At 40.4% G+C, this 27,460-nt stretch overlaps 3 protein-coding genes across 13 annotated transcripts; 2 read left to right on the forward strand and 1 right to left on the reverse strand.

The window, feature by feature from the left end:
- Positions 1 to 7,446: 7,446 nt before the first annotated feature.
- On the forward strand, positions 7,447 to 14,983 carry LOC115735431 (protein argonaute 4-like). 3 transcript variants are annotated; one of them, XM_030666657.2, is made up of 24 exons: positions 7,447 to 7,565; positions 8,102 to 8,149; positions 8,666 to 8,922; positions 9,040 to 9,245; positions 9,326 to 9,550; positions 9,643 to 9,779; positions 9,855 to 9,952; positions 10,041 to 10,138; positions 10,241 to 10,409; positions 10,503 to 10,619; positions 10,709 to 10,816; positions 10,955 to 11,017; positions 11,091 to 11,204; positions 11,365 to 11,530; positions 11,615 to 11,727; positions 11,888 to 12,025; positions 12,125 to 12,255; positions 12,408 to 12,473; positions 13,046 to 13,109; positions 13,213 to 13,327; positions 13,461 to 13,534; positions 14,086 to 14,180; positions 14,261 to 14,292; positions 14,550 to 14,983. In XM_030666657.2, the coding sequence occupies exons 3-24, from the start codon at positions 8,674 to 8,676 to the stop codon at positions 14,723 to 14,725; spliced, it is 2,754 nt and encodes a 917-aa protein (XP_030522517.1). In that variant the 5' UTR covers positions 7,447 to 7,565; positions 8,102 to 8,149; positions 8,666 to 8,673; the 3' UTR covers positions 14,726 to 14,983. The 3 variants fall into 3 exon arrangements, with proteins under 3 accessions (XP_030522517.1, XP_048139899.1, XP_030522518.1); XM_048283942.1 differs by lacking the exon at positions 8,102 to 8,149 and having other exon boundaries at positions 7,466 to 7,565; XM_030666658.2 differs by lacking the exon at positions 8,102 to 8,149 and having other exon boundaries at positions 7,495 to 7,565; positions 8,673 to 8,922.
- Positions 14,984 to 16,541: 1,558 nt separating this feature from the next.
- On the reverse strand, positions 16,542 to 20,924 carry LOC115735285 (UBP1-associated protein 2B-like). 7 transcript variants are annotated; one of them, XR_007199420.1, is made up of 4 exons: positions 19,302 to 20,924; positions 17,564 to 17,626; positions 16,852 to 17,078; positions 16,542 to 16,756 (listed from the first exon to the last, which is right to left on the reverse strand). XR_007199420.1 is itself a non-coding variant. In XM_048283259.1 (2 exons), the coding sequence occupies exon 1, from the start codon at positions 20,784 to 20,786 to the stop codon at positions 19,302 to 19,304; it is 1,485 nt and encodes a 494-aa protein (XP_048139216.1). In that variant the 5' UTR covers positions 20,787 to 20,924; the 3' UTR covers positions 16,542 to 17,078. The 7 variants fall into 7 exon arrangements, 4 of the variants coding, with proteins under 4 accessions (XP_048139216.1, XP_048139217.1, XP_030522319.2 ...); XR_004014752.2 differs by having other exon boundaries at positions 16,542 to 17,061; XR_004014751.2 differs by having other exon boundaries at positions 16,542 to 17,078.
- Positions 20,925 to 21,569: 645 nt separating this feature from the next.
- Positions 21,570 to 26,352, forward strand: LOC115735461 (ABSCISIC ACID-INSENSITIVE 5-like protein 7). Of its 3 annotated transcripts, XM_048283262.1 has the most exons (5): positions 21,570 to 21,716; positions 22,141 to 22,866; positions 22,961 to 23,032; positions 25,612 to 25,651; positions 25,989 to 26,352. In XM_048283262.1, the coding sequence occupies exons 2-5, from the start codon at positions 22,183 to 22,185 to the stop codon at positions 26,000 to 26,002; spliced, it is 810 nt and encodes a 269-aa protein (XP_048139219.1). In that variant the 5' UTR covers positions 21,570 to 21,716; positions 22,141 to 22,182; the 3' UTR covers positions 26,003 to 26,352. The 3 variants fall into 3 exon arrangements, with proteins under 3 accessions (XP_048139219.1, XP_030522563.2, XP_030522565.2); XM_030666703.2 differs by lacking the exon at positions 25,612 to 25,651 and having other exon boundaries at positions 21,573 to 21,716; positions 22,135 to 22,866; XM_030666705.2 differs by lacking the exon at positions 25,612 to 25,651 and having other exon boundaries at positions 21,574 to 21,716.
- Positions 26,353 to 27,460: the final 1,108 nt, after the last annotated feature.

Genomic DNA, 27,460 nt, shown 5'->3' on the forward strand with positions numbered 1-27,460 from the left:
AGGATCATTCACCGGCCTCATGGAACCGGCCCGTTGCACGAGCCAAAGTCACCCCATCTTTGAAGCTGCAAGAGATGTTCCTTTAATCCACTGGGCGATTACTGCTTCAGCCATAGCTCGTACATCGTAGGAGCGGGAAGGAAGTCTGCGTGACCGGGCTTATTATAATCACGTGACATGCAAAAGTGCTTTAACACGATAAGAATTACCATTTATTTCATATGCCGGTGCAAAAAGCCTTTTTTTTTCCTCCTCGTACCTATATAAAATAAAAATTCTAATGGTATCTTTCAATCGTAAAAGAATTCCATTTTAATTTCCAACAGGAATATGCCTTTTTGGTCTCGAGTCTCGAATGAATTATTACCACCACCACCCTTCAAAAGTCATCGCCCTCGAGTCCCTCGAACGCGTATTGTTGACCGAGGCGTTTCCTAGACACTGTCCTTTTCATTAGCAAAATCCAACATCGTGCTGTTCTTACGTCCATGCCGTGTCGAATGCTCCTGCTCGCTTGACCAATCTCTGTCTCTCTTTCTCTCTCTAAAATAAAGACCGAGCATAGCCCGACATCGAAGTCATTTTCGCCCTCAATCACGTCGCTGACGAGGTCGCCGACCATCACGCTTCATCTCACTTGCACTATTTTAAGGAAAACAATTACCTAAAAATTAGAAAAAATTTATTGCACTTTTGACCTTTTGATTATACCAATTGAATTTTAAATATTTTCACGTTTTGTTAATTGAGTCTATCCAAATAATTTTAAATTATAAGAAAAAAAAACCATCGAAAACCCTAAACTATGCCCTTGTGATACATTTACCCCAAACTTTTTAGGGTGGCACCAAAAATACCAAACTTGTACTTGTGTGAAATATTTACTCCAAAATTTTTTATATAACATCAAAAATCTCAAACTTTTACCCATGTGATACATTTATCCCTAGTTATTTTTTTGTGACACCAAAAATCCAGAACTTATAGCCACATGACACGTTTATCCCAAATTTTGAAATAAATGTGTCACTTGGATACAAACTTAAAGTTTTTAATGTTACGATAAAAATTTTGTCATGCTGGTACAAGTTTTGGATAAATGTGTCACAAAGATATAAATTTAGGATTTTTGTGTCATTCAAAAAAGTTTAGAGTAAATGTGTCACGCTAAACATAATTTAGGGTTTTTGGTGGCTTTTACCCTATTATTTCTTTATATGTGTTTTTTTTACAACTATGGCTGGCGAGAGCATCGGGCCTTTGCCCATATACCAGACAAGGATCGACTAAAGCAACCTTGCTCGCTGCAGTTGTAAAAAAGAAAAAGGAAAAACAATAGATTTAAAAAATATTAAAATTTAATTAAAAATTGTCAAACTTAGCGACGATCATGCTATGTAGGACGACTAGGCATTTAAGTTAGCAATTTTCAATCAAAATTAATAAACTCAATTGGCAAAATGCAAAAAGATATTGTTGTTGTAATTAATGTATAACTAAATTGACAAAAGTGTATCATGTTTGGGACTTTTTGGGCAAAATTTCCCCTGTTTTAAGTTATTTAGAGAAATCCGATCATCTACGTCTCTTAACACCATCGCAAGTTCCCTCGTTACCTCGGCGAATCATCGCCGATCACAATATTCCGGGAATTTGGTCGTATTATTTGTCGCGATCGATCTCGATCATTGATCTGATCGTAACCCGGTGCAGTCTATCATCCCCCAAACGAATTGTTTTACGATGCCATCCTAAAGAGGTTGAAAAGATGGATGCGAGAATAGACGAGTGATGGGTGCGAGTTAGAGTGGAATCAAACCAGCTCCACTAACCTACTTTGTCCTTTTGGCAATTCCCACTACCTACTAATTAAAAAAAAAAAAACTCCATTTAATCTGAACTTTGGAGCCGGGCATAATCCACTAAACATTGTCCACTACTATGATGGGATTATATATTATACTATATGATCTCCAGGAATATAAGTCGGTCAAGTATGCAATGCCACGAACTTTAGTCAGTGAACTCCTATTATTTGGAAAAATAGGTGGAAAAAAGGGTCACGATTATCATTACCATTAGAGTATTAATTTTTTATAATCAATGATGGTGTTTTAAAGGGCGTAAATGTAGGCTAGGGGTATCAAAGCGGAACTGAAAAACCAAACAAAACCGCCCATCGAATTGAATCGAACCCAAAATTTCGTGCATTTCGGTTCGATTTTGTTTTTTGGTTCGGGCAATTAAAAAATAACTATTTTTTTAGTTCGGTTGTTTCTGTTTGGTTAATTAAATAGAACTGAAAATCTAAAAAATAACCATTTTTTCCTTTTTCTTTCTTTTTATTTTATTTTATTTTTTCCCTTTTTGGGAGCAAATTGCCGAGGGGGGTCTCCAACCCCTCGATGGCCATATCTGGCTTTATGAGCCCTCGATGCTGGTGAGGTGAGGGTGGGTGGCCGGTGGTTCTATCTGCTTTGAACCAAAAAGAAAAAAAATAACAATAAAAATAAAAATCGAAAAATCGACTCGTATCTAACTGGATTTTTGATTTTGTTCATATCCAGTTCAGGCGAGATTTGTTTCAGTCAAGCTTGCACCCTAATGGTTCGGTTCGGTTCGATTTTATGAAAAACCTAACCAAATCGAACTATAGACACCCCTATGTAAATATATAGTTACGCTCTCGCAATTCTTCTCACGACCGTATAAAGACATGGAAAACCTGAAAAAAATAGTTGTACATGTCATTGGTCGAAGGCTTCGAAAAAATTCAATATTTCGCGTCGATAAAAATTCGATGTATTTGTCATAAATTCCACACAAGGTTATAAAAAAAAAAAAACAGCATAAATAACAACAATGATGTGCATGGGCTGGTCAATAACGAGCCCTGGGCTTATTTCGCGGCGCAGTTTATCAGGTCTGTCTTATTCTTTGGGCTTGGTAGTTAAGGCCATGGGCTTGCAAAGTTATAAGTTATAACTACATGCTTTTCGTTTAAGGGTTTTACCATTTTGGCCCAGTCAATTCACAAATTACGAGCGACGTGTTGCGTTTTTCTAATGACAAGACGGTAAAAGAGGATAAACTCAAAAATTGACATCAATGCACTATAGAGTTAGAAAAATCTCGAACTAATTATTTAAATGCTAGGTATGTTGAGATATAATGTGTGAGTTATATTAGAGAAGTTCCACATCGGAAAATTGATGTGGTATTGATCAGTTAATATGTCATAGTTAGCCCTCAACTCATTAGCTAAAACTTTTCAGTAAATGTAGGTTCAATTAGACATGGCCAAAATGATTTTCCCGAAAAATATGGTTTCCCCCGTTTATTTAATAAAAAAATGGTTCCGGTGCTTCTCCCCCCAAGAGCCGTTGCAAACTTTAAAAAAAATTGATTTTTTTTTAGTTCTTCTCTATAAATACCTATTTTCCCATTTTCATTTTTCTCACAAATAATCTTAACAATTCTCTCAAATTTTCTCAATTCTTCCAAATTTCTCAACGTCTCAATTCTCTCAATCGATTTCTCGATCAATTCTTCAAAATGGCAGTGGAAATGGAAATCCTAGAAAGGCCAAGATGGCTATGAGAGATTCCGAGTATCCTATTCCTCGATATAATCCTCGTGAGTATGCGTGTTGGGAAGGCGATGACGATAATATCAACGTTGTTCCCATTTCGAACGTAGACCAACCAAAAACTCTTCATCCTATCCCTATTCTCTCGTCGACGGCAAAAGTCCACGATGAGGAATACATCGACTTGTGCTTCATCCCGTGATGAAAGCGAAAGTGAGTATAATATAAATTGTAAATATTATTGGCAAACATACAAATTTATGAAAGAAGACGGTTACGGAACATTCCGTCGGCCTCTGACGAAAAAACATCCAACGTAAGCGGGGATCGACACTACGCAACAACAAATTTTTGGGTACGCCAATTCTAATCTTCATCCTTTTTCCTTTCGATGTACTTTATAAACAAACATTAGCTGAATATGTTGCCCTTGATCATGCTCCGTTTACTACTAGTAAAAATTTTAATTTGAAATATTTGATAAATATTGCGTTGGTTCCGCAAGCATCAACTATTTCAAAAAGTACTCTTAAACGTAAACTTTTGCATCTCTATAAAAAATTAAAAAAAATCTTTAGCAAAATTTTTTGTGGAATTCAATAGACACGTGCATTTAGGTAGAGATATTTGGAGTGATCCTTGGCAAATTCATTCTTATATAGGTGTCACGTGTCATTGGATAGGGCCAATCCTTCAAAAGACTTATTGCATTTGACTTTTTGATGAAAAACATTCGGCTCATAATATTTATAGAATAATTAGGCAAGTTTTAGAAGAATATAATTTGATAAATAAAGTATTTTCAATTGGTTTTGATAATGCCGCTGCAAATACCGCTTTCATTCCCGAATTAGAAAATATTTGCAAACCCTCTTTTGGCGGACAATTTTTTCACATTAGATGTGATTGCCATGTTTTAAATTTATGTGTACAAGATGGTTTACGAAATCTTGACACTTCCCTCGCCCCAATAAAGGATGCAATTAAATTTTTATGGAGTCGTGCCCATTTTATGAAATCATGGGAAAAATTTTGTAAACAACATTGAAGAAGGGCAAAAAGTTTTTCAAAAAATATTCCAACTCGTTGGAATTCTACATCTGAGTTGCTTCGTCAAACTTTTGATTACAAAGATTTATTATGTATGTTTATTTCGTAAAATATTCTCGAAATTGCTTTACTTCCGCAACATTGGGACGTTTGCAAATTTTTTTTAGATTTTTTGAAAATTTTTAATGATGCTACTAATACTTTATCTGGTATTTATTATCCTACTACGCATTTATTTTTAATAGAGTGTGTTAATATTGATAATGTTTTTAGTGAATATGAAAAGATACTTGAATTAGATCGGATTATTTTAGTAATGCGAGAAAAATGATTGTATTATTATTTTCAAATTCCTCTTGTCTATTTAGTTGGTATTGTTTTTTATTCACGATTAAATTCCACGTTCCCTGGTTATTTGAATGTGTATTATAATTGTTTATATTTGAAAAATTAAAGATATTTCAAAAATGACAAGGAGATGTAAAAAGATATTTATAGTAGAATTATATGGAAAATTTTGTATTATATATGGTTTAAGTGATTGTGGATCTTTACTCTACTATTCATTAGTCCACTTATAGAGGGTACAATATGCTCAAGGTAGGCAAAAAAAAAATTGAAAAATTTTGAATTAGAAAAATATTTAACAACTCAATTTTAGTTTCAAAATAAAAAAGTACATATTTCCAAATCCTAAAGTGGTGGAAGAGTCACTCAATTGATTACCCGGTTTCCCTTCATCCTCGCTAGATATTAGCAACCCATTCTTCAACGGAAAACTTGAATTTTCCATGAATGATTAGTTTTAGACTTTCACCGTTCAAGATTCAGCTCGGTCTATACAATATTGTCGATTTTCGACATAAGATGGATCGAAAAGACATTTTGTGGAGAAAATATTGTAGGTACCACAATGGGTAGCAACACTTGACGATGATGTAAGTTTGGGTTATCAAAGATAAAAGAACTACATGAGTTTTGATTCTTCTATCCCCAAAAATATATGTAGGCACTTAATGATAATTTATTAAGTTCAAGCCCATTCCTCCTATCTCTTTTTTCCCCACATTTTATTACAATATACAATTTGATTATAATTTATAATTTATTATGTTTATTTTATTATTTATTATTTTAAAAATTAAAATTAAAAAATGGAACCGGAACCGGCCCTAAACCGTCAATTCCACCTTTTCCTGGAACCGAAACCGCCCATGTCTAGGTCCAACTGAATAAGTTGCTCGGATTTAGGCTTTCTCTTGATGATCGCCCCGAGTAAAGGCATCGAATTTCTGCTACTCTTCCAACAAGGAAAACAGTTGATTCACCAAGAACATGATGGATGTTTTTCAAATAAAAATTAAATAACATATAATAATTAGATAGATTGTAACTAAGTATTTACATAAACAGGTTATAATTACATTCCTATTTTTTTAACAAAATAATTTAAACACCTCATGCTTTTATTTGTCAAATTTTCCATTAATGTAATAATTTAAAAGTCTAATACAAAAAAAAACCCTCAATTTTATGTCGTGACCTAAAAATCGGTTAAGACCTCGGATTAATGAATTATTAGGCTAATTAAAAACTCACCTAATACGAACTCTCCCAAGCCCTACTAAATTGTGACTTAGGTTAATTCAAATGATTTTAACTTTAGAGTTGCCATTAAACATTTTTTGTACATTGATTAGGAATCTAAATAAAATAACGAGAATATTGTTTTATTTCTACGAATTAGAGATTAAGGATTCGGGGACTTTGTTACATTAAATAATTAAAGCTAATGCCATTTCGGTACTTTAATTCTATGAGATGTCCTAAGCCGGCAACTCAAGCTTGGTTGAATTTGATTTAAGTTCAAATGAGTTTTTTTTTTATGTTTTCACTTTCTTAGATGAATAGGCATGCATGAATGAACAAAAATAAATGCAATGACATGAATATAATCAAGGGTTGCAACGCAAGACATGCAACAATTAAGTTCGTCTTACCCTATATGCAACATTTAATTAATTAATTAAAACACGCGGGAATCATATATGAAAAAAGCAATCAATCATGCAATCGGTTAATTAAGCACGCAAGCTACGCAACACATGAAAATTCATGTCTAATCTAGATAGCATACGGCTCTTAATCCAAACAATCTAGTCATGCAATTAGACTAACCTAACATGAATATACTAAACACAATACTAATGACATGCAAAATGACGTGGCAGAATACAATGCGACATAGATATGCAAAATTATGAGACGTGCGGATGCTATGATGTAAATATGCATGATTTTTGAAAAAAATGAATGAGGGACTAAATGGTACTCGAAAATACGAATGACATGATTTTTATGAGATAATTTTTTTTAATATAATTACCACAAATGGTAAAGCTGGAATTTTTTTTTTTTGGTAGTAGGCCTAATTTAACACAAATCTCGCCCACAGGGCCACACCTTAAACTTTACTGGTCTTTGGACAAAAAAAAAAAAAAACTTTACTAGTCTACTTCTATCCACTTTGGAATTATCAAATACTAGAAGGCGCAGGGCCATTCCAGTAGGCAGCCGACCAGCCTCCACGTGTCCGCTGCATCGAACCGCAGGTTTCACACCAACTCCGAGGCTTCTCCGACATTTCATTTCGGCGACAGGACGAAACGGGGGAGCCCAACGGTAACACCGGTGCTAGCGATTGCAGAGGATCGTGGCTCCCACTCCTACTGCCTTAGCGCTGCCACAATGCCATAAATAAAAGGCCGTCGTTAAGCTCGAACGAGTTGGGAAGGCGTGAGAGGAGAGACGGGGAGAGAGAAGAGGCAGAGAGCGACCGCTTCTTCTTCTTCTTCTTCTTCTTCGTCGTCGTCGCTGTTTCTCTCAGGGTTTTTGAGGGTTTTGGCTTCTCCGACGACTCCGCGAGGTAATGCAGGGAGGCGCTGACCTCTCGCCGCCGCCTTCTCTCATCGTCTTGGTCGTGGAAGGGGTTTTCGGTTACGCTCGATTTCCTGTCTTTTTTTTTTTTTTTGCTCTTGAACCTTTGACGTTTGGGGTTTTCGAAATGCTGCTCTAGTTTTGCTCTGGTTCGGAGCTATTTCGCGCTTCTCTGGTTTGCTGTTTCGATTGGTGGCTACAACTGCGGGTTGTTGTGTTTTTTCCCCCTCTTTTTTTGGGTTCCTTGGTGGTTTCTTTCGGTTCGCTAATGGTCGGCCTGTTGTTTCGCTCTGTGTTGACATCCGAAGATGGAGAGCTGTATCCTTTTGTTGTTCGAGAATTTTTTTTTTTGTTTATTCTTGTTGTGTGGCTTTCTTTCATCTTTTAGCATGTTAAGCTCGATTTTGTAGAATGGTGTTCGCTGCATGCTACGGTTGCTACCTGTACTGGACTTAAGTACCGGGGATCTCGTGTTTCTAAAGTTAGATTTGCTTATATTCTGTGTTTTGTCTTCCATTATTGTAGGTTTCTGCGAAGATTCGACTTTCAGGCTTCAGCTTCTCGAATAGCGAGGTAATATTTTGTTTAACGGGGTTTATCTCCCGCTTGCGTGTGGCTTTAATGGACTGACACGGTGGCTGATGAGGCATCTTTTCGTTTAGCTCTTCCCCATGTATATGTTGTTGGAGTAGATAGTTGGTAAGTTGGTTTTGTCATTTTTCCTTAATTCGTCCTATGTTCCTGCTAAGTTTATGTAACTGGGAAGATGCTAATTCGGTACGTGAAGTTAGGATAGGCTTACAGTGGTAAGCTTGTGTATGACTATGGCTCACATTGCACCGTAGCTGCCTTTCAGTTTGGTTTTAATTGAACCACTGATGCTACTCATCTTAACTTTATAAACCTTTTACATCCACGTGGCTGTGCTTGCGAAACGTCGAACAACGTGATTGAGGTGGTTGAATACAATTATACATGCTGCTGAGGATGTTAATTCAACTATATGTGATTGAGGAAGTTGGTTAATTATACATGCCTATTCCGGTAAATATGCAAAGTTAAATCACTCTACCTTTTATTTCCACGTAGGAACTAGCATGGAATCCTCTGATCCCGAGGGAAATGGGGCGCACAACGGTGTGCAACCTCCCTCATCTGATGTCACGACGGATACCGTTTCTGATCAAGTGGAGGATATAAATGCTCTTGCACCAATGAAGAAAAAGGCTGCACGGGTTCCAATAGCCAGGCGAGGGCTTGGTTCCAAAGGCCAAAAGATAGCCCTTCTGACAAATCACTTCAAAGTTAATGTTACAAATGTTGATGGCCAGTTCTTCCATTATTCTGTACGTACATTGTTTTACTTTTACCCTCTCTTATTTTAATACCTTGTTCGCGACTAACTGATGGCAATGTCGATATTGGTTTTGAGGTTGCATTAATCTTTCGACTCTGTTACTCAGGTAGCTGTGTCTTATGAAGATGGCAACCCTGTTGATGCGAAGGGCATTGGAAGACGAGTGATGGACAGAGTGCAGGAGACTTATAGCAGTGAATTATCTGGAAAGGACTTTGCTTATGATGGAGAGAAAAGCTTGTTTACCATTGGGCCTCTTCCACGCAACAAACTGGAATTCACAGTTGTTCTTGAGGATGTTTCATCAAGCAGGTAAACGTTTGTCCATTCTATCGGTGCTCTCCCGCCCGTGGGTGGATTATTTTGATCCTCATTTGTCGTGATTTGTGTAGGAATAATGGAAATGCTAATCCTGATGCTCATGAAAGTCCAAATCATAGTGATCGGAAGAGAATGCGGCGGCCTTATCAGTCAAAATCATTTAAAGTCGAGATTAGCTTTGCTGCGAAGATACCCATGCAGGCGATTGCGAATGCTCTGCGGGGTCAAGAATCAGAGAACTTCCAGGAAGCCGTTAGGGTACTGGATATAATACTGAGGCAGCATGCAGCTAAGCAGTAAGCCAGTCATGTTTCTTCCCTTTCCTTCTCTTTTGTCCTGTTTGTTTTTCTATATTCTATAGTCAATGCTATCTTGTTGACTGCTGCAGGGGATGCCTTCTTGTTCGCCAGTCATTCTTTCATGGTGATCCAAGAAACTTTGCCGATGTGGGAGGTGGTGTTCTTGGATGCAGAGGATTTCATTCGAGCTTCAGAACTACCCAGGGAGGCTTGTCCCTCAATATAGGTCGATGCTTGCAACAATTAGTAGATAATTCATTAACTTTTGCTAACTAAACAGTAACCAATACATTTATTCTAGATGTATCGACTACCATGATCATACAACCCGGGCCACTGGTGGATTTTCTAATTGCGAACCAGAATGTGAGGGATCCTTACTCACTTGACTGGGCAAAGGTGATTTATATTCTTCCTACAGGGTTATGTCTGCTGCGTTCATCCTCCTATGATTGTTGAATTGCTGCTGCCGACTTTGACACAACAGGCAAAACGGTCGCTCAAGAATCTTCGGATTAAGGCAAGCCCCTCAAATACTGAGTACAAGATAACTGGACTAAGTGAAAGTCCGTGCAAGGACCAACTGTATGCTGTCGACTTATTTTACTCTTTCTCAATTTTTCTTCTCTTGTCCATACTGAGAGATATGACGCATGTCAAAGAATTATGCAACTATTCATGTCACAGATTCTCACTGAAGCAGAGGAGTGGAAATGCTGATGGGGAGGTTCAGACTGTGGAAGTCACTGTCTATGATTATTTTGTCAACCATAGGAAAATAGATTTGCGTTATTCTGGAGATTTTCCATGCATTAATGTTGGGAAACCAAAGCGTCCAACTTATATACCACTGGAGGTGAATAATCGCTGGAATTGGTATTATCCCCTTTAGCTAAATTGCTGAATGTCTTATATTACTGATCCGGTCTGTGACTATTTTGTGTTTTAGCTCTGTACATTGGTGTCCTTGCAACGTTACACAAAATCTTTGACAAATTTCCAAAGAGCTTCACTGGTTGAGAAGTCGAGGCAGAAGCCCCAAGAAAGGATGAGGGTTTTATCAGATGTACGCATCTTGTCCTGTTTCTGTTTGATTGGTTTAACAGCTTTAGCTAAGTTGTACTTGCATATATAAAATTTGATGGTTTTCTCTAGGCTTTGAAGCGAAGCGACTATGATTCTGAACCTATGCTTCGTTCATGCGGCATTACAATCAGCAATAGCTTTACTCAAGTTGATGGGCGTGTTCTACCGGCTCCTAAGGTGCCACTGCTGGTTTCCTTTTTGCATTTTGTTTGCTGGATAAAAAAAGTTCAGTTTGTTTGCAATGGACTGTTAGATAATCATCTGGAATAACACAAACTTCTGTGGCTTCCGTGGCTTCCATGGCTTCCTTCCCAGCTAAAAGTGGGCAATGGAGAGGATTTCTTTCCCCGCAATGGACGGTGGACCTTTCAGAATAAGGTTATTTGAATTATCTGCCACTGATTGTTGCATTCAATTAGTCTGTTTACGCTATCTTTTCATTCTTCTGCAGAAATTTGTTGAGCCAGCTAAGATACAGAAATGGGCTGTGGTGAACTTCTCTGCTCGCTGTGATGTGCGTGGGCTTATAAGAGATCTGACTAGATTAGCTGAAATGAAAGGACTTGTGAGTCTTATATCCTGTCTTCGCAGCAACATTTGCCTTGATGACTCCCTTTTTCATCCCCTGATTGCCCTGTTGGTTGTGTTTCTTTTATCTGGTTTAATGTCGATAATAATCCATCATATCCCCATATGCTCATGAATAGTCCATTGCCATCGTGTAGCTCACCGAACAACCTTTTGAGGTGATTGAGGAAAGCCCCCAATTCAGAAGAGCCCCTCCTGCTGTTAGAGTGGATAAAATGTTTGAGGAGATACAGGCTAAACTACCTGGGGCACCACTCTTCCTTCTTTGTTTGATTCCTGAGAGAAAGAACTGCGAAATCTATGGTATAGTCTGCTGTGTCTGTTTGCTTGTATTGCCAAATTGGTGGTTACATATCTAAGATTACTGATGCTCATTCAATATTTTAGGTCCATGGAAGAAGAAAAATCTTTCTGACTATGGAATCATTACCCAGTGCCTGTGTCCCCTGAGGGTCAATGACCAATACCTCACCAATCTTCTTCTCAAGATTAATGCAAAGGTGAATGATTCTAATGATTAATTCTTTTAGATCCTTTTTGTGTTGTGAGTTAAACCAGTTGATGATAATTTAAGCTGTAGTGGTCCTTGCTTGATCATTATCAAACCATTTCTCGATGATTATCAAACCATACATTTAGACCCATGCTTTCTTCCTGCAGCTTGGTGGCTTGAACTCTCTGCTGACGGTAGAGCATTCTCCTTCTATTCCTGTGGTTTCCAAGGTCCCTACAATGATCCTTGGAATGGATGTGTCTCATGGCTCTCCTGGGCATTCTGATATTCCATCCATTGCCGCGGTGATGTGCTAATTCAGCTCATTTAATTACTTGACGTGTAGCTAGCAGCGCGGGCTTAGTGGCTTATAAGGTTGTCTGTCAATTACTTCTCAAATGCAGGTGGTAAGCTCTCGCCAATGGCCACTAATTTCTCGCTACAGAGCAACTGTCCGTACCCAATCCCCTAAAGTAGAAATGATAGACTCTCTGTTTAAAAAGGTGTCTGACAATGAGGATGAAGGTATAATAAGGTGAGTTTCTGTTTTCTACTATATTCATACGGGAGAGTGCTTCTTAATTTTGAGTCATTATGAGAGATCATCTCTTATGACCACGTGTGCATGTTCCAGTAATTTGTTGCTTCATCCAATATATCAAGCCTTTTTTGGGTTTCTAATTTCAGAGAGCTTCTCCTGGACTTTTATGTTAGTTCTGGGAAAAGGAAACCTGACCAGATTATCATATTCAGGTCTGTATCTTTAATGATGTGATGTCTTGAGTGTGCCTGTCATTTATGCATTTTTATATTGCCAAAATAATCTTTTAAGAGGACTAGAAGTACAATTGATTGCGCTCTCCAGAGGGATGAGTCATAGTGTCTTGGCCCTTAGTAAAAGGAGTGTAAGGAGATGCATGAGTGATTGTACTTTTGCTTTCACTTACTCAAGTTTGCTCACCCACAGATAAATGCGGCATTGTAAGTGTGCTCTAGCATATTTTGGGAGTTCTTCCACATTTCTCATGAGAAAATTCTCAATTTTATTCTCATTGATTGATGGGTAATCTTTCGGATTAAAAGTTTTGAGTTGTTCGTGAGTGTTTGCAGCAGGATGGCATGAGTTGAGCTATTGTTTTTTTACTACATGATTTTCTGCCCTTGCCTGCCCTTGCCTCACGACTATATTGCATAATAAAATATGACTTTGCTGGATATGGCGAGTAAAGCTGAAAAATGGCCTTCCCTTATCAAATTAGTACTATTACGGGGCTTTTGGTTTGTCCTTTTGCAAAGTCAATGCCTAAAGGCCCTTATTATTTCAGGGATGGAGTTAGCGAATCTCAGTTTATGCAGGTCCTGAACATTGAATTAGATCAGATCATTGAGGTCAGTACAGTCTGCACTAGATCAAAGAAGGAACACTGGTTTTCAGTGTTGTTCCACATATTTATGAGATTAAAGTGTTTTATGCTCGGAATTTTTTTTTCAGGCCTGCAAGTTCCTTGATGAGAAGTGGTCCCCCAAATTCGTGGTGATTGTGGCTCAAAAAAACCACCATACAAAATTCTTCCAATCTGGATCTCCGGAAAATAATGTTCCTCCTGGTAAAGCCTTTGCTTAACAGCTTGATCTTTGTCTTCATTGAGTGGATCTGCTGAATTTAAACGTTGGTTCTGGGTATTGTTCCACAAATTTATGTACTTAAATTTCCACAAATTTATGTACTTAAATTTGCAGGAACTGTCATAGACAACAAAGTCTGTCATCCTCGGAACAATGACTTCTATCTTTGTGCGCATGCAGGGATGATAGTAAGTTCCTGCATTAACTTCCGACTTGTTTATTCCTGCTGACAATGCCTTGCGCTATCGGTGGTAGTTTTGTTTGGGTTGGGACAATAAAATGCAGTTGAACACAAAAAGTGCCTGATTAGATAAACAATGCAGTCCCCTACCATTTACCTTGCAACGAGACATTTTTTGTAGGATTTACTTTGCACTAATTTGGAATGACTGTCCTCTCTTGTTTGCCTACCTTGCCTACCTAACTCTCATGTTCTATAGCCAGCTCTCTTGAATGAAGAAAGTGGTAGAGAGCTTGCTATGTGGCTCTAAGCGACTTCATTAAAGGTTTAAGAACTGACAACTAATAGGTCCTTTTTGACAGATGGGTTGGGGTTAAAGCTTAGTTTAAGTATCAACAACCCGATTGCTGTGCCGAAGTTGTTTTTTCCCAACTGTCGCAATTGACTCTTTTTTTTCATTCCAGCTTATTTCCAAATGTTAGATACATTTCAAGAATGAAGCAATTTGGCGCTCTTCTTTCGTTTCTTATCTTCCATATCTTGTTTGATACTTTGCAGGGAACCACTAGGCCTACGCACTACCATGTGCTATATGATGAGGTTGGTTATTCGGCAGATGATTTGCAGGAACTCGTACATGCTCTGTCATATGTGTAAGTGCCTTTTCAATCTTGATCGACTCGTCTCAATTAAATCACTGGAAGTTCTAACTCTTCCTCATCACCATTTGCAGATATCAGAGAAGCACAACTGCGATTTCTGTAGGTAAACATACTTAATTCATTTTTTGAATGTCTGAAGAATTTTGTCCACGGACAGCTTTTTTAACTGGGTATATTTTGGGTCAACTCAAGTGGGGGATCTGCTTAGGTTAGCCTGTAGCCTGTATAATACCTGCGCGAGAGGATGGGATCGTTAAGTGGGAATTGAATTTTCTTTGACATATTCGTCAGATTTCTTGTCAGCTTCTGTGCGTTCCTTCAATCTAGTTAGCACCTAATAAATCTCTCTTGCATGTGTAGTCGCTCCGATTTGCTACGCCCACTTGGCAGCGACCCAGATGGGGCATTTTATCAAAGGCGAAGATGCATCAGAGACATCGTCCAGCCACGGAGGATTGACATCTGCTGGAGCCGTTCCTGTCCCTCAGATGCCAAAACTGCAGGACAATGTCAGCAGCTCAATGTTCTTCGTCTAAGCCTGTCGTGCATCTTTGTGGCTTCCGATGGCAAGGCTATAGTAGTCTGACTGTCTTCTTCCATGGAGCCTCTGTGGGTTTTTCCCCGTAGATATGCCAAATATTTAGATTATATATGACGGCAGGGTTGGTCTGTATATTGTGTTTATATATCCTGACCTGGATGTGACGTGGTAAAAACTGCTAGCTTGTTTCTAACTTCGCTCCTGAATTGGCCCCCATCCCACCATGCGACGAGATCCATCCGCATGCATTTTGTAAACTCTGACTAGTGTAATCTCAGATTTCCTTTTGACGGAAATGGGTGCATCTCTTTTGGATTGATGAGGGGCATATTGCAGCTATACACTGGATCACTATTTAAACTAGAGCCTGCTGTGCTCAGGGTGGGGCGGCATGAGCTGGTGGTTTCACCGGTCGCTCAGCGAGTGATTGGAAATGCAGGGATATCATGATCAAAACACCTACAGAGATTTCTATCGAGGTTCGGATCACAAACCGGGGCGAATGTTGGTTAAGGGACAGCTGCCGCTGTGATGTCTCCAGAACACTAAGTAATTAGGTCCTCTAAGTAATGGTCCGCATCAAGAAGACCGAATGTGCTACCTGTAATGTTTCTCTTTGCTCTATTTATATAGCAGAAAAAAACATTCTCTCATTACTATTCCCAACCATAATGGCATAATTCGAAGCTTAACCATGGGTCGACACCACTTAAACTGTTCCCAATGCCATTATTTCTTTCCTAAGCACTTACATTAGGCCAACATCAATAAAAAATGAGGACGGAGGATTTGATGAGAATCCCATTAAAAAGGATAAGTTCAAAGGTTCAAACCTTCTCTTTCCCCTCCATCTCGATTTAATTGACATGTTTTTCTATGCAATATTTTAGGGGACAAGAATGTCATAATTAACGTACAATTTTCATTTGCCTCCCATAATTTGTGAAAAACAAACGCGCTCCAGCCTCACATTTTTTAATTAATCATTTGGTGCGATAAACTTTCAAAAACTGTTTACCCAATTTGCTGGAAAGCTGATGTTACTTGGTACTTTTGATGAACATTTTTAAAAGCTATGACATCCTTAATTGAAAAGTTATAACATTTACGTGATAAAAAAAAATAATGACATTAGTAATCGAAAAATAAATTATGACATTTATGCATGAAAGTTTTGATGCTTGTGATGTCCTAACCAGATTTATAAATCAAGGGCCTTGTCTTACTTTCTACTTTCTCACTTGACATTTCGCTGCGCTCTCTCTTTTTCAAATGCGAAGTAGAATATGGCACCATCTGTATAAAAAAAATGTGAATACCCATTAATTTTTCTCAATCGAGTAAAAATTAAAAAGAACCGTTTTTTCAAATAGGATTTCAATGATTTGCTAATGCTGTTGGAGGGAGGGTCGCATAAGAATGGAATCATCACTTGATTTGACATCTCAATCCCTCCTCTACGTGGCTATCAATTTCAAACACATCTTGCCACAATATAGAATTTCGTCGAGTAGCTCTTACCTTAAGAGACCAGGATGAAAGCTTGTGCTGGTTCTCTGTTGCTGGCCCCAGTTGAAAATACTTAACAGTGGTAAAGAACACGAATTTAATAAAGAAAAACTCCTTTTGATTTGGAGAACTAAGATCCCGCTTTCAATAGTAGGTTTAAGGAAGGAGGTTGGGAGGCAAGGGCAAATTTTAACATCAAACAGATTGGTAGGGCTATACAAGATTAACATAAAACCAAGCATAAGTTCTAAACCCACCACATCACTCTCCAAGGGTACGGACTTCTAACCAAAAGATTAGCAAGACTCGAAGCGACATATCAGATTAGCACTCATTGCAGTAAGTTTAGACAATGTAGGTTTTGGTCACAGGACATACAGAATCTATCCTCGGTTATTTAAAACAAGGATAATGAACCAGACAGAGATGCTATTTTGCGAAGCCGTCAGTGCCACTACTACTTTCCGAGTTCAGTTCTTTAGGCTGGTGAAAGATCGCACCAGTGCCCCTCTCAATCCTAATAGACACATAATAATGATCAAAGGAGCTCCAATCTCGACACTACAAACCCGACAGCACTTGGCCAGAGAGGATTAGAATATGGCAACTTACGCATGCTCCATTCACGTCCTCGAAGTCAAATCAAATTTGACCAACTGCATCCCCCGTCTTCTCCTTACGTCAGACAACTTAATATAGGTCGTGCAGAGCAACGGAGATACGGAGTCGGAGAGCTACATATAGTCCACGGGAACATCAAATCTTGCCAAGCTTCCACAATTTGGAACAAGCATATCAAAATACTCATATCAACTGCAGCATCTGCAGTATGTATAACCCTGAGAGGAATCACAGATAAGCCCTAAGAAACTTCTACACGTTCATAGCAGAACTCCAGAGACCACAAACCAAAATCTAAGATGGCGTTGAGATGAAGGGAGAAAAGGATCTTTGAGGAATCTTTGGACAATCGGAATGGGATGCTGCCGAGCAACTTGAGGGTTTAATGAAAAATCCTAAATTTCATTGTACATCATGCTATGAAAAGTTTGCAAGGGTTGCCAGACCAATAGACTCAAGGGTTTAATGAAAAATCCTAAAAGGATTAAATAGGTGTCTTTTGAAATAGATGCAATGAGATCGAGGTAGTAACAGGTCACAAAGGATAAACTACCAGAAAGGTCCTATCATGGAGAAGAGAAGCGACCCATTGCACTATTAGATAACAGTGAGAAACGGAGTGAACGAGGTTTCCCCCTTTTTTTCCTTTCCATAGTGCAAAGCACTTGAGCTGCTTTAAGAATTATGAAAGATATATCCTCACCTGAGACAGATCTGCTTCCAGAAGCATAGCATCACTATGGTTGCTAAGAGAAGCCCCATCAAGCTGGTATAGAAAATATAATTCTAACAAAAATTACGCAAAAGGGCGAAACCACACTGCAAAAACTTGTTCAATCGGCCATTAAAGAACAGAACAACTATTTCAACAACTGAGGTTCACAAAAAGTTCTTTTCCCACTCAGCGCTTTAAATGTTTTCAGCAAAGGATAATATAATAGAGCCTCATGCATGATGGTGAGTTTTTAGTTAAGGAAATGTTCTCTGCTTGAAAACTCTACCTGTTCCCCAACACTTTCAACGTAAGGAGAAAATGGAAATGAAGAACTAAAGTTTTTAAAAACAAGTGAAGGGGAAAGTACTGGAATAGCAATTACGATACAAGTTTGAGATTCAGGTCTAGGGATCTCTATAGAAGACAAACAGTTTCTAATCAGATTTAAAGATACTTTGCAAGAGATCCTGGAACTTCAGAAGATTCACCAAGAGTCCAAAACTAAATGACTGATGCATCTATGAAGGAATCTGCACAATGAACATACAGAGCATGAAAATACTGATTATAAATGACTAAACAAGCATGTAATAATTTGGATCAAGTACCATACCTTTCAACCCAAAAGGATGAAAAGATCTTAATCTCATATATTAGCAGACCTATCTAAGAGCGCATGCAAAAAGGAGGAGCATAAAAGCATGACAACTCAAACCATATTAAGTTCAAACAAACATCAACGCTATGCTATCTTTAAATCTGTTGATGTCATCACCAGCATTTATTTACTACACAAGCATTAACAATTAAAACGAGTTTAGTGGCACATATACCTGTTCATAATGATTCATACATAATATCAAGAACAAGCAAGTATTGACAAGCGAGACGTCTATGAAAGCAGCTCCACACATACTATTGAATTACAGAACACCAATGCAATATCTAGTTGAGATTAATAGGTACTTTTACATGTAAATCAAATATAGTCTGTTTCATGAGTCAGGAAACACGAGGCTTATACATTGTAAGATAAAATTTTCACAATCCATATGATATTCTAAGCCTAGACAGGTCAATTTTGTAACTGAAGGCCTTTCTTAACATAATCAACCAATCACGTGGGACTTGAAAGAACTTATCACTTTCAGTATGGCACCATAGACAACGTTCTTTTTAAGACTTCGAGACACCCAGCAGGAACTCGAACAAAAAAAACTGAAAAGAACGTACTTACTACCAAGGCTTAGCGTGTTAGACTGTCCGGTAAGTATCGACCAACCCAAATCATAAATATACAAACACCAAACTCAGCATGATACAATAGACTGTTCTAAGCCATGAAACGATGCAGACCAATACATGCATCAACACAAATTTAACAAAAAATCTAAGTACTCAACTTGTTGGATGAAAACTATGTGATTTGGGACAAACAACAGTTCGATGAGAGTTTCAAACAAAAAATATGAGGCAACAAACACTCAACATGGCAGACTTATCTGGTCAGCTCCTTTGATTATTTATCTGGCCAATCGATTTACTATACCAACGCAACACTTTGGACACACTTAGCAAGTGTATTGGACGATGATGAGCGAAGTGGAAGGCCACCCAAAAGATCATAATACATCTTAAATGAAGGACAATGGGAATGATGAAAGTGAGAAAAAGAAATGAGATCAAAATACTCCACAAGTAACAGCAGATGTGAGATCTTACTCACCTAGTGTCCCATGTATGGGGGTCCACCGCCCTGCGGAGGACGACCAGAAGTCCCCTGACCCATCTGTGGATTCTGATAAACACCTTGCATCCCAGGTTGCATCCCATAGCTTCCGGCAGGTTGGCTAGCATATCCTCCGGGCATGCCACCTTGGTTCATCGGAGGTGCTCCTATACCTCCCAGCAAATTACCAATTCCCAACCCAGCTCCTTGGGTGGCAAGAATAGCAGTCAAGGCCTGTCCAAGTGCTGGATTAAATGCCTGCGCTGGGCCAGGATTAAACCCAACGGCTGGTCCCGCAGGCGCCATCAAATGTCCTGGAGCCGACCCACCACCAGCTGCATACTTATTTTTCTCTTTCCTGGGATGCGAATACTGTGGTTGGTGGTATTGGTGATGCTGTTGATGCCCGCTGAAGGTTTTACCTGGTTTTGGCCCATCAATTGCCTTTTGGCAGTGCAAAGTAATTCCTTCGAAGGTCTTGTACGGCTCCTCCAAAGCCTTCTTAGCACTCTCAACGGACTTGTAAACAAACAGCGCGAAACCTTTCGGCTTACCAGTCTGTTTATCGAGCCCCAGAGGACCATCCTCAACCTCCCCAAACTGCTTAAAGAACTCCAATAGCTTCTCAGGATCAACCTCAGCTGACACATTGCTCACGAAGATCTTCCTTTGGGTGTACTCCGAAACAGGAGGCGCGCTAGGAGGCGGGGCTGGGACGGGGCCCGTGGACGCCAGCTGGCATGAGGTGACGCGGTTGCCAATCTTCTTCTGCGGCTGCTTGAGAGCCCTCCGCGCGCCGCTCCGATGCTTGAACAGGATGAATGCATAGCCCTTCGACTTCCCGGAGACCCTGTCCGTGACCGCCTTGCAGTCCTCGATCTCCCCGTACTTCCCGAAAACTGAAATTAGGGATTCGGCAGTGGCGTCCCAGCCAAGGCCGTGCACGAAGATCTTCCTGTGAGCAGGATCCGCGTCCGCCACCCCTCTCACGCTCTCAATCAAGTCGGGGTACTTAGCCACGGCCTGCTTGAGAACCATAGTCAGCTGCTCCTTAGTGAACGGCTCCAGAAGCTTCTCCACAGGCTCGTCGTCCACGTCACCCACGTCTTCCTCCTCTTCATTATTCTCCTCCGAAGCTCCATTCGCCTGGGATGCTGCCGGCTCCGACGCGACGCCGCCTCCGCTCGACGCATTTAAATCAATTCGCTCTTCCGGCTCCTGCTCCCGCTCCCGCTCTTCTTCCTCAGCTTCTGGCCTTCCTTGTACCTTCTCCGCCTCCGGTTCTCCGATCTGCGGTTTGACATCCGAAGCCGGATTCTCCTGCGCAGAATCGTCCACGGCCATGCTCTGCGGCTCTTGCTTCGCTGTCTCCTCGGGGACCGGCTCGGGCTGGCTGGCCTGAGAGGGCTCTTGCTGGTCCTGAGGCTCGGCGGGTTTGGCCGGGGAGGGGTCGGAGGATCGAAGCTTTCGCTTCTTGGCCATGGCGGGAAGGGGGGTGGTGGTGGTGGTGGTGGTTCGGGGATTGGGGGTTCGGTGGAGCTTAGCTAGGGTTTGGCGATGGCGGAATCGGGACTGAATTCAGCAAATGATTGGATCGAGAGAGCTTCGGCGACGTCGACGAAATTCACACCGACTCTTCTTGTTGGTTATGGCTGGGCTGGAGCTCATTCGGATTGGGTTTATGCCGATTTAGAGGCCCGTCAGCCCAAAATAACTCTTCCCTGGCCTGGCCTGGCCCAGCCCGACCCGACCCGCATAGGTCCAATAGCTTTCTACAGATAATCTAACATATTTAATAATGTAGCACCAAATTTTGCCTACGAAGACGCCAATACTTTTTATGGCGAGGGCGTCCATGACGCCTGGATCCGACGCTTCGAAAGAACCAGCAAAGGCCTTGCAAAATTCGCGTATATTACTCTAATCTAGTAAAAGTTGTAGTGGTTATAACCTTACATTTATTTCAAATGCTTTTGAAATTTAAGAATACGCACGCTAGGAAAATCGCCCATCTTAGCTCTCGGAGAGAGATTTAACCTTCTGTCGATGCTATAAGAGAATCAAAATCGAAACCACGCCTTTGTATTATTGTTTCATCTGAGATTATTTTTGAAAAGAAAAATCAAACGTAAGGAGTAAAGACCGAAGGAAAAAGAAAGGGAGAAAGAATGAAAGAAAATTTGAAGAAAGAGAAATCTCAAAGGGCCGAACCATGTCGAACCAGGCACGCACGCCTCGCGTGACATAACCATATCAAACGCCCAAACCAAGCAAGCCAAAATCCAAAAGTGAAAAATAAGGAGAGAGAGAGAAGAACCGGCGTCCGATTAATCGCTTCTCACTTGAAAACTACGTGGATCCGACCCCGGGCTACTACAGAGCTCGAGAAGTGTCAGATCCTTCGTCCTCCAGGTAGATTTCCCTCACTCTTCCAATTGTCCATCGATTATCGTCTTCTTTGTTTCTTTGTGCTCTGTTTTGAACCAAATTTTTATAGTTAGTTTGTCGTTTGCTTGCGTTGAGTGAAACGTGGGTTTGCGTCACTTTGCTTTGCTTGATCACAGTGTTTGTGTTTCCTCCATATAAGCTCAGAGGGTAAGAAGCAAAATCATCAGTTCGAGTAAAGATGAGATTTTTTTTTTTTTTTTTTGGGGGGGTCGGGGTTGAATTTGGGAGCTGGAGAGTGCGCAAGCGAGGAACTAATCGAGAAGATGATTTGGTCATCGTTGTAAACCGGATCAATGAGACAGAGGAAGGAAAAAAAAAGGGTGTCTTTTAGATTTTTGGGTTATTGCAGTAGGCAGTTTTGTAAGCTCGCTACCTTGTACAGTGATAGGTCATTGGGTTGAAGAGAGAAAGACCCTTGCTTTGATTTTTAATGGGGATTCAAACAATGGGGTTACAAAGTAATGGCCAAGAGACCTATTTGCAATTGCAACCCTCACCACCATCACTGACCAGGCAAAGCTCGTGGTATAACCTCACTCTCGAAGAAGTTGTGACCCAACTGGGGGACTTGGGGAAGAAACCTCTAGGTAGCATGAACCTCGATGAGCTTCTTAGAAATGTATGGACCGCTGAAGAGAGTCGGTGTGCAGGGATGAGTCGCGTCGGGAGTGGTGTGTCCCCGTCATCGTCGTCGCTGCAGCGCCAGGCCAGCTCGACGCTGGCCAAGGGGCTGAGCGGGAAGACGGTCGAGGAGGTGTGGAAGGAGATCCAGCAGGGGCAGAAGAAGAGGAGCGGGTCGGAGGTGAGGGGTCAGGGTGGGGACCAGACCCCCGGCGAGATGACTCTAGAGGATTTCTTGGTGCAAGCCGGGCTTTTTGCCGATGCTTATTTGGAACCTCCAATGGATCTAAACCTCTCGGAGCCGGCAACTCCTCAGAGCATTACGCCGCCGCTCGGTTTGTCCCCGGCTCCTTCGACGGGCCTGCTGTCGGATTCATCGGTTCCTAGGCGGAAAAGGGGTGACCCAGTTGCATATGAAAGGACACTTGAAAGGAGGTTGAGGAGAAAGATAAAAAACAGAGAGTCGGCTGCACGTTCACGAGCTAGAAAGCAGGTTGGCCCTTTGTTTCTTTTGCAATGGATTTGTTTGTTAAGACATGATTCTGACCTCTATTATTATCTCGACTACCTTACATGTTATACTGCAGGCTTACCAAAATGAGCTAGTGAGCAAGGTTTCACTTTTAGAAGAGGAGAACATAAAGCTAAAGAAAGAGAAGGTAAATCTGATCTTTATGCTCGGTCCGTGAGGGCTAGTACACTCTTGTAGAAAGAAGTTATGCACTGTCTGACTACTTGTTTCCGTAAGACAAGGTAAGACTCGGCTGTTCATAGACCCAACAGTTCTCGTAGGAACAGTTCTTTATGTAGACTATTCATCTAATGAGGGTTTCTTAAAAGTTTTTGCTTTCCCTGCCAAAGAGTTTTTAAGGGTTGAAGTGTTCAGTAGCGGGTAGAGGTATGATTGTAAACTGTAAAAGTTAAAGCTACAGCAAAAAGCTAGAAGCCACAACCAACACTGACACTCCCCTAAGCTATCAAGGTTTTTAAGACATTTGAATGCTGTTCAATTTGCATTAAATTCCAAGTACTCTCTGTCTGATTAATATACTTGGTAAGAATAAGAATGGTGATTGGACCCTCCGACATTGCTATATTTTTCTGTGATTGGTGGATTTAACACTCAGTCAAATGCTTCCGCAAGATAAGGGCCGAACCATGTGAGGGAGAGTTTAGTTCCATCTTACTAATTTTTATGATTTGATTGTCTTGTGTCTATGAATCTTATCCATGTGCATGTACGAGTGATGAGTGGACTTTAAAAAACTTCAGGCATGCCACAATGATTATAATGTTTGTCTTGGCAACAATGAACTTTTTCCACAAATCTGTGGATTCTCCCTTTATGCTGTCCTAAAGCCTAATCTGTTATGGACTTTCCTCTATCAGTTGTTGATCTCCTTCTTGCATAAGACTTAAGTGGACTGGACACTAGGTGTCGGTGCTATGACTACTATATGATTAATGACTCTCTTTCAGGGACTAAAATGATGAGACTTTCAAGATATGTTGTATCTTGGTCACTGTGTATGGTTTTCTTGTACTATACTAATAAAATCCTCTGGCAAGAGTACCTTTGTCTATCATGTGAGAGCACAGATGCAATCCAGTTAGTTATCAACTTGATGGGTGTTTCTATATGGAGACATGTCAGTTGCGGCATTGCTTAGGTGGGCTGTTTGATGTCACAAGGGTTGCTGCGGTTTTTGGACATTATCTATGATTTTACTTGTCCATAAGAACTTAGTATAAGTAGATGCTGTTTATTTATAGACTTCACAAATGGGCCACGAATCACAAATACGGCTGTGGTTGCTGGTTTGTGCCTCAATTAGGCTATATCAGAATCAACTTTGGAAGAATTAAACAATTTTAGTAAATGGTTCAAGTTCTTAATGTTTGAGATACTTCATGCAATGAAAGTGAGGAAGAATTACGAGTCAACAATTCTCTCATTGGCGGGGTGCCTTGAACCTGGATTTGTGACTTAGAGGACTAGGACAGTCTTTTAAGGGATAAAAGCATCTATCCTTTAGCATGGCGATGCGGTGTGAATATTATATATAAAGTACCTATTTTCAGTGATAGTCTTGATATCACGCGTGACTTTTGAAGTGTTGCAGACCACCTATCTCACATGTCTTGCTAGATTATCCTTTTAATGAAAGCATAATATCTTCTGGCACATATGGCTGAAGATGTGAATTCTCATCTAGAACCTAGTTAAGTAAATGGCCTGGTATGTTTTTTTAAAAGTGAGGTGAAAGTGGGAAACTAAACCCTTTTATGTGAGTGGATATTAAACCTATTTAGAGTAGTTATCTGTAATTGCCCCTTTCCTTTTCTATCGTTCTGCCTCGATCGAATCGTCCATTTGCTCAGAGAAGGGTGCACTATTTCAGTGGCTGTGAAATTTAGTGTCTTAAAGTTTGGCCGGAAAAAAAAACAAGAGAAAAAAATAACGTTTGTGTGCTGAAGAAAGATTTGTCAGTCAGTTTAGGTTGATGGGGACTTGGGTAGCAGCTTGTAATCATTACGGAATGGCCTCAAAATATATCATCTACCTGCCTGATGGGAGGATATCAAATCCTGTCCTCTTCGTAATTTTAACCTCACTAATCTACGAAACTTAATGGTATCTACTATGCCTACTAATATCAATGTATGAGTAGAGGTGGCAAAATGGGTCTAGAACCCATATTTCATGATGGTGGGTCATAAATGGGTTCGTTAAGTTTTAAAAGTGGGTTATAAATGAGTTACTTAGAAACTTAATGGTCCTAAATGGGTTTTAAATATGTGATAAATGGATTAGCTAAGAAAACTATAAAAAAATTTTAGCTATATATTTATCTTTAAAAATGTATAAGAAATAATTTTTCTAAACTGGATTTTAATAATGAAGTATTTTAATAATATAGGTCGAGTCAAGTATGGGTCACTAGATTTGTATAGCATGGAAATGGGTCAAAACGGGTTAAGTGGGTCAATAAGGGTCAAACCATATTCGACCCGACCCAAACTCGATCCGACCCACCTGTTTGGCAACTCTGGTATGAGTGTGGAGATGCTTAGGTCTTCATCCTTCAACTTAGTTAATTCATGCAAATTGGTGTTTTCGGATTGAAATGAACATGGGAACCCCAGGAAAATACTAGCAGAGAAGGTTTCCATTCCTGTTTTGTGTTTAATCTAGTTGCAACCAGTTTTGATCCTGTCACTTGAAACACGATTGCAGGAATGCGGGGTTTTGCGCTGTGCACTGGGGGGGACTGGAGATATATGAACTATGTGGTTGTGTTCTTTCAACATGATTTTCGTTTAGTTTGCAAAGACTTTTTGTTGATACCATTGAGCATACATCGACACGGCCTGAATGTTCCAACCAGAACATATATACCTAGTAAACATGCTCAAGAGTCGAATTATTGCAACATGATGATAGATTGGTTTTCTGGAACATCGCGACAAGTGTCCTTGGTTTTGCCAATTCTTTTTTAGTATAAGATCTATTCTGGATTTTCTTTTACAACTTTACCCTTTCGCATGATGGTAAAAAACAGAAAGAATGAAGCACTGGCGATTTTGTTACCCTGCTGTTGTTCTTCCCTGTAGGAATTCGAGACTAAGTTTCAAAATGAAGCGTCACCAAAACCGATATATCAGCTTCGCAGAAGCAGTTCGGCCTCCTTTTGATTCCTATTCGGTCTGATTCCTCCACATGGGGCCCTAAGCAGTGGCGTCCTCGAACCATCGGGTGGCTGCGGCTACTTCTCGACCAGCTCATTCTGCAGGCATGTCCCTCCCAGCCTCATCTATTCTTAGAGTGAATTCTCGTGTACATTTACTAGTTAACCTATCGTAGAGTGTATACGCTATAAGGCATCAAAGATGCCATGTCCATATAAAATCTAGGCTTTTTATGTTCCAGACCTGATGAAAGGAGTAGGAAAATAGAAATGAAATTTTATGGCCTTGACACATTGCTTTGCACGCCATCTCCCGATACCTACCTTGATCATGTGAAAGAAGTCCGGCCTGTGTTTTGGAGGCATTATTAGGTGCATCGGATGCATTACGGCTGTTTGTTGTGCCTGAATCTTTGGATCCAGTGGGGGCTACCTCAATTCGCCTATAATCTAGTGATTGATAACAGGTGCGTGCGAAGAATCTTTCGTGTTTCGTATGGTTCGCCGTCGAGATAAGCGTCGAAGTTATCGCATTTTTCTCTTGGGGTCATTAGTTAGCTTTCGCATTCATTGGAAGAACGAAAACCGCAGGTGCGGGATGAACGTTGAAAAGGTGGATGAAACCGGGGAAGTTGAGCCCTTTATTAGAAACGTGCTCTCCATGGAAGGCTCGCGATTCGTGATTAGGTAAAAGAGCTTGGAAGGTCTAAACCAAACGTCACTACTATTTTATCATATACTTAGATGCCAATTTCAAGTTGGGTTCTACCTCAGTCTCTAAACCAACCAAATTCGAGCCACCCACCCTTGACCGCGACATCGTCGGCTGTCCGCCGCCCCTTCTCCAGCAGTCGAAGTTCTGTGTTCGGCTTTGGTCGAACCATCCTGACAGCTCTCTCTATAGTCGATCCCATCTCAGGTGCGGCGGGTGAGGTGCAAGGCACCAGCCTTGCCTTGGATCTCATCTATGGCTTAGGTTGAGCCCGAGGTCCAGAGGGGGTCGGCGACGACCTTAGCTAGCCGGCGCAAGCTTCAGGGGCCGTCGTCGACCCCCCTTGGCCCCGAGCATTGCAGAGGCCGGGAGGGGAAGAAGGGAGAGCTAGCCGTCGGCCTTGGCAGATCCGGAGGCTAGCGGTGGTCGATTTCGATGCCTTTTTAGCAATCGCCGTCGAACAGATACAATGCTCTTATCATGTTCAACGACTCGACAAACGCTAGGCACGTCGGAACATTTTTGATCGCGAGAGGAATTGTTTTCATTTGTCAATTAAAATTGATTCTCGTATATTTTATTATTATTATTCTTCGTTGTTCTATCCCATCGCATCAGTGACAACGATGGAGTTTGACAAGCGGAAAGGCAAAAGGGGCAAGGACAGAAAAGCAAGGGATAAGCTT

The sequence above is a fragment of the Rhodamnia argentea genome, chromosome 8 (genome assembly GCF_020921035.1).
Source record: "Rhodamnia argentea isolate NSW1041297 chromosome 8, ASM2092103v1, whole genome shotgun sequence".
NCBI lineage: Eukaryota > Viridiplantae > Streptophyta > Magnoliopsida > Myrtales > Myrtaceae > Rhodamnia > Rhodamnia argentea.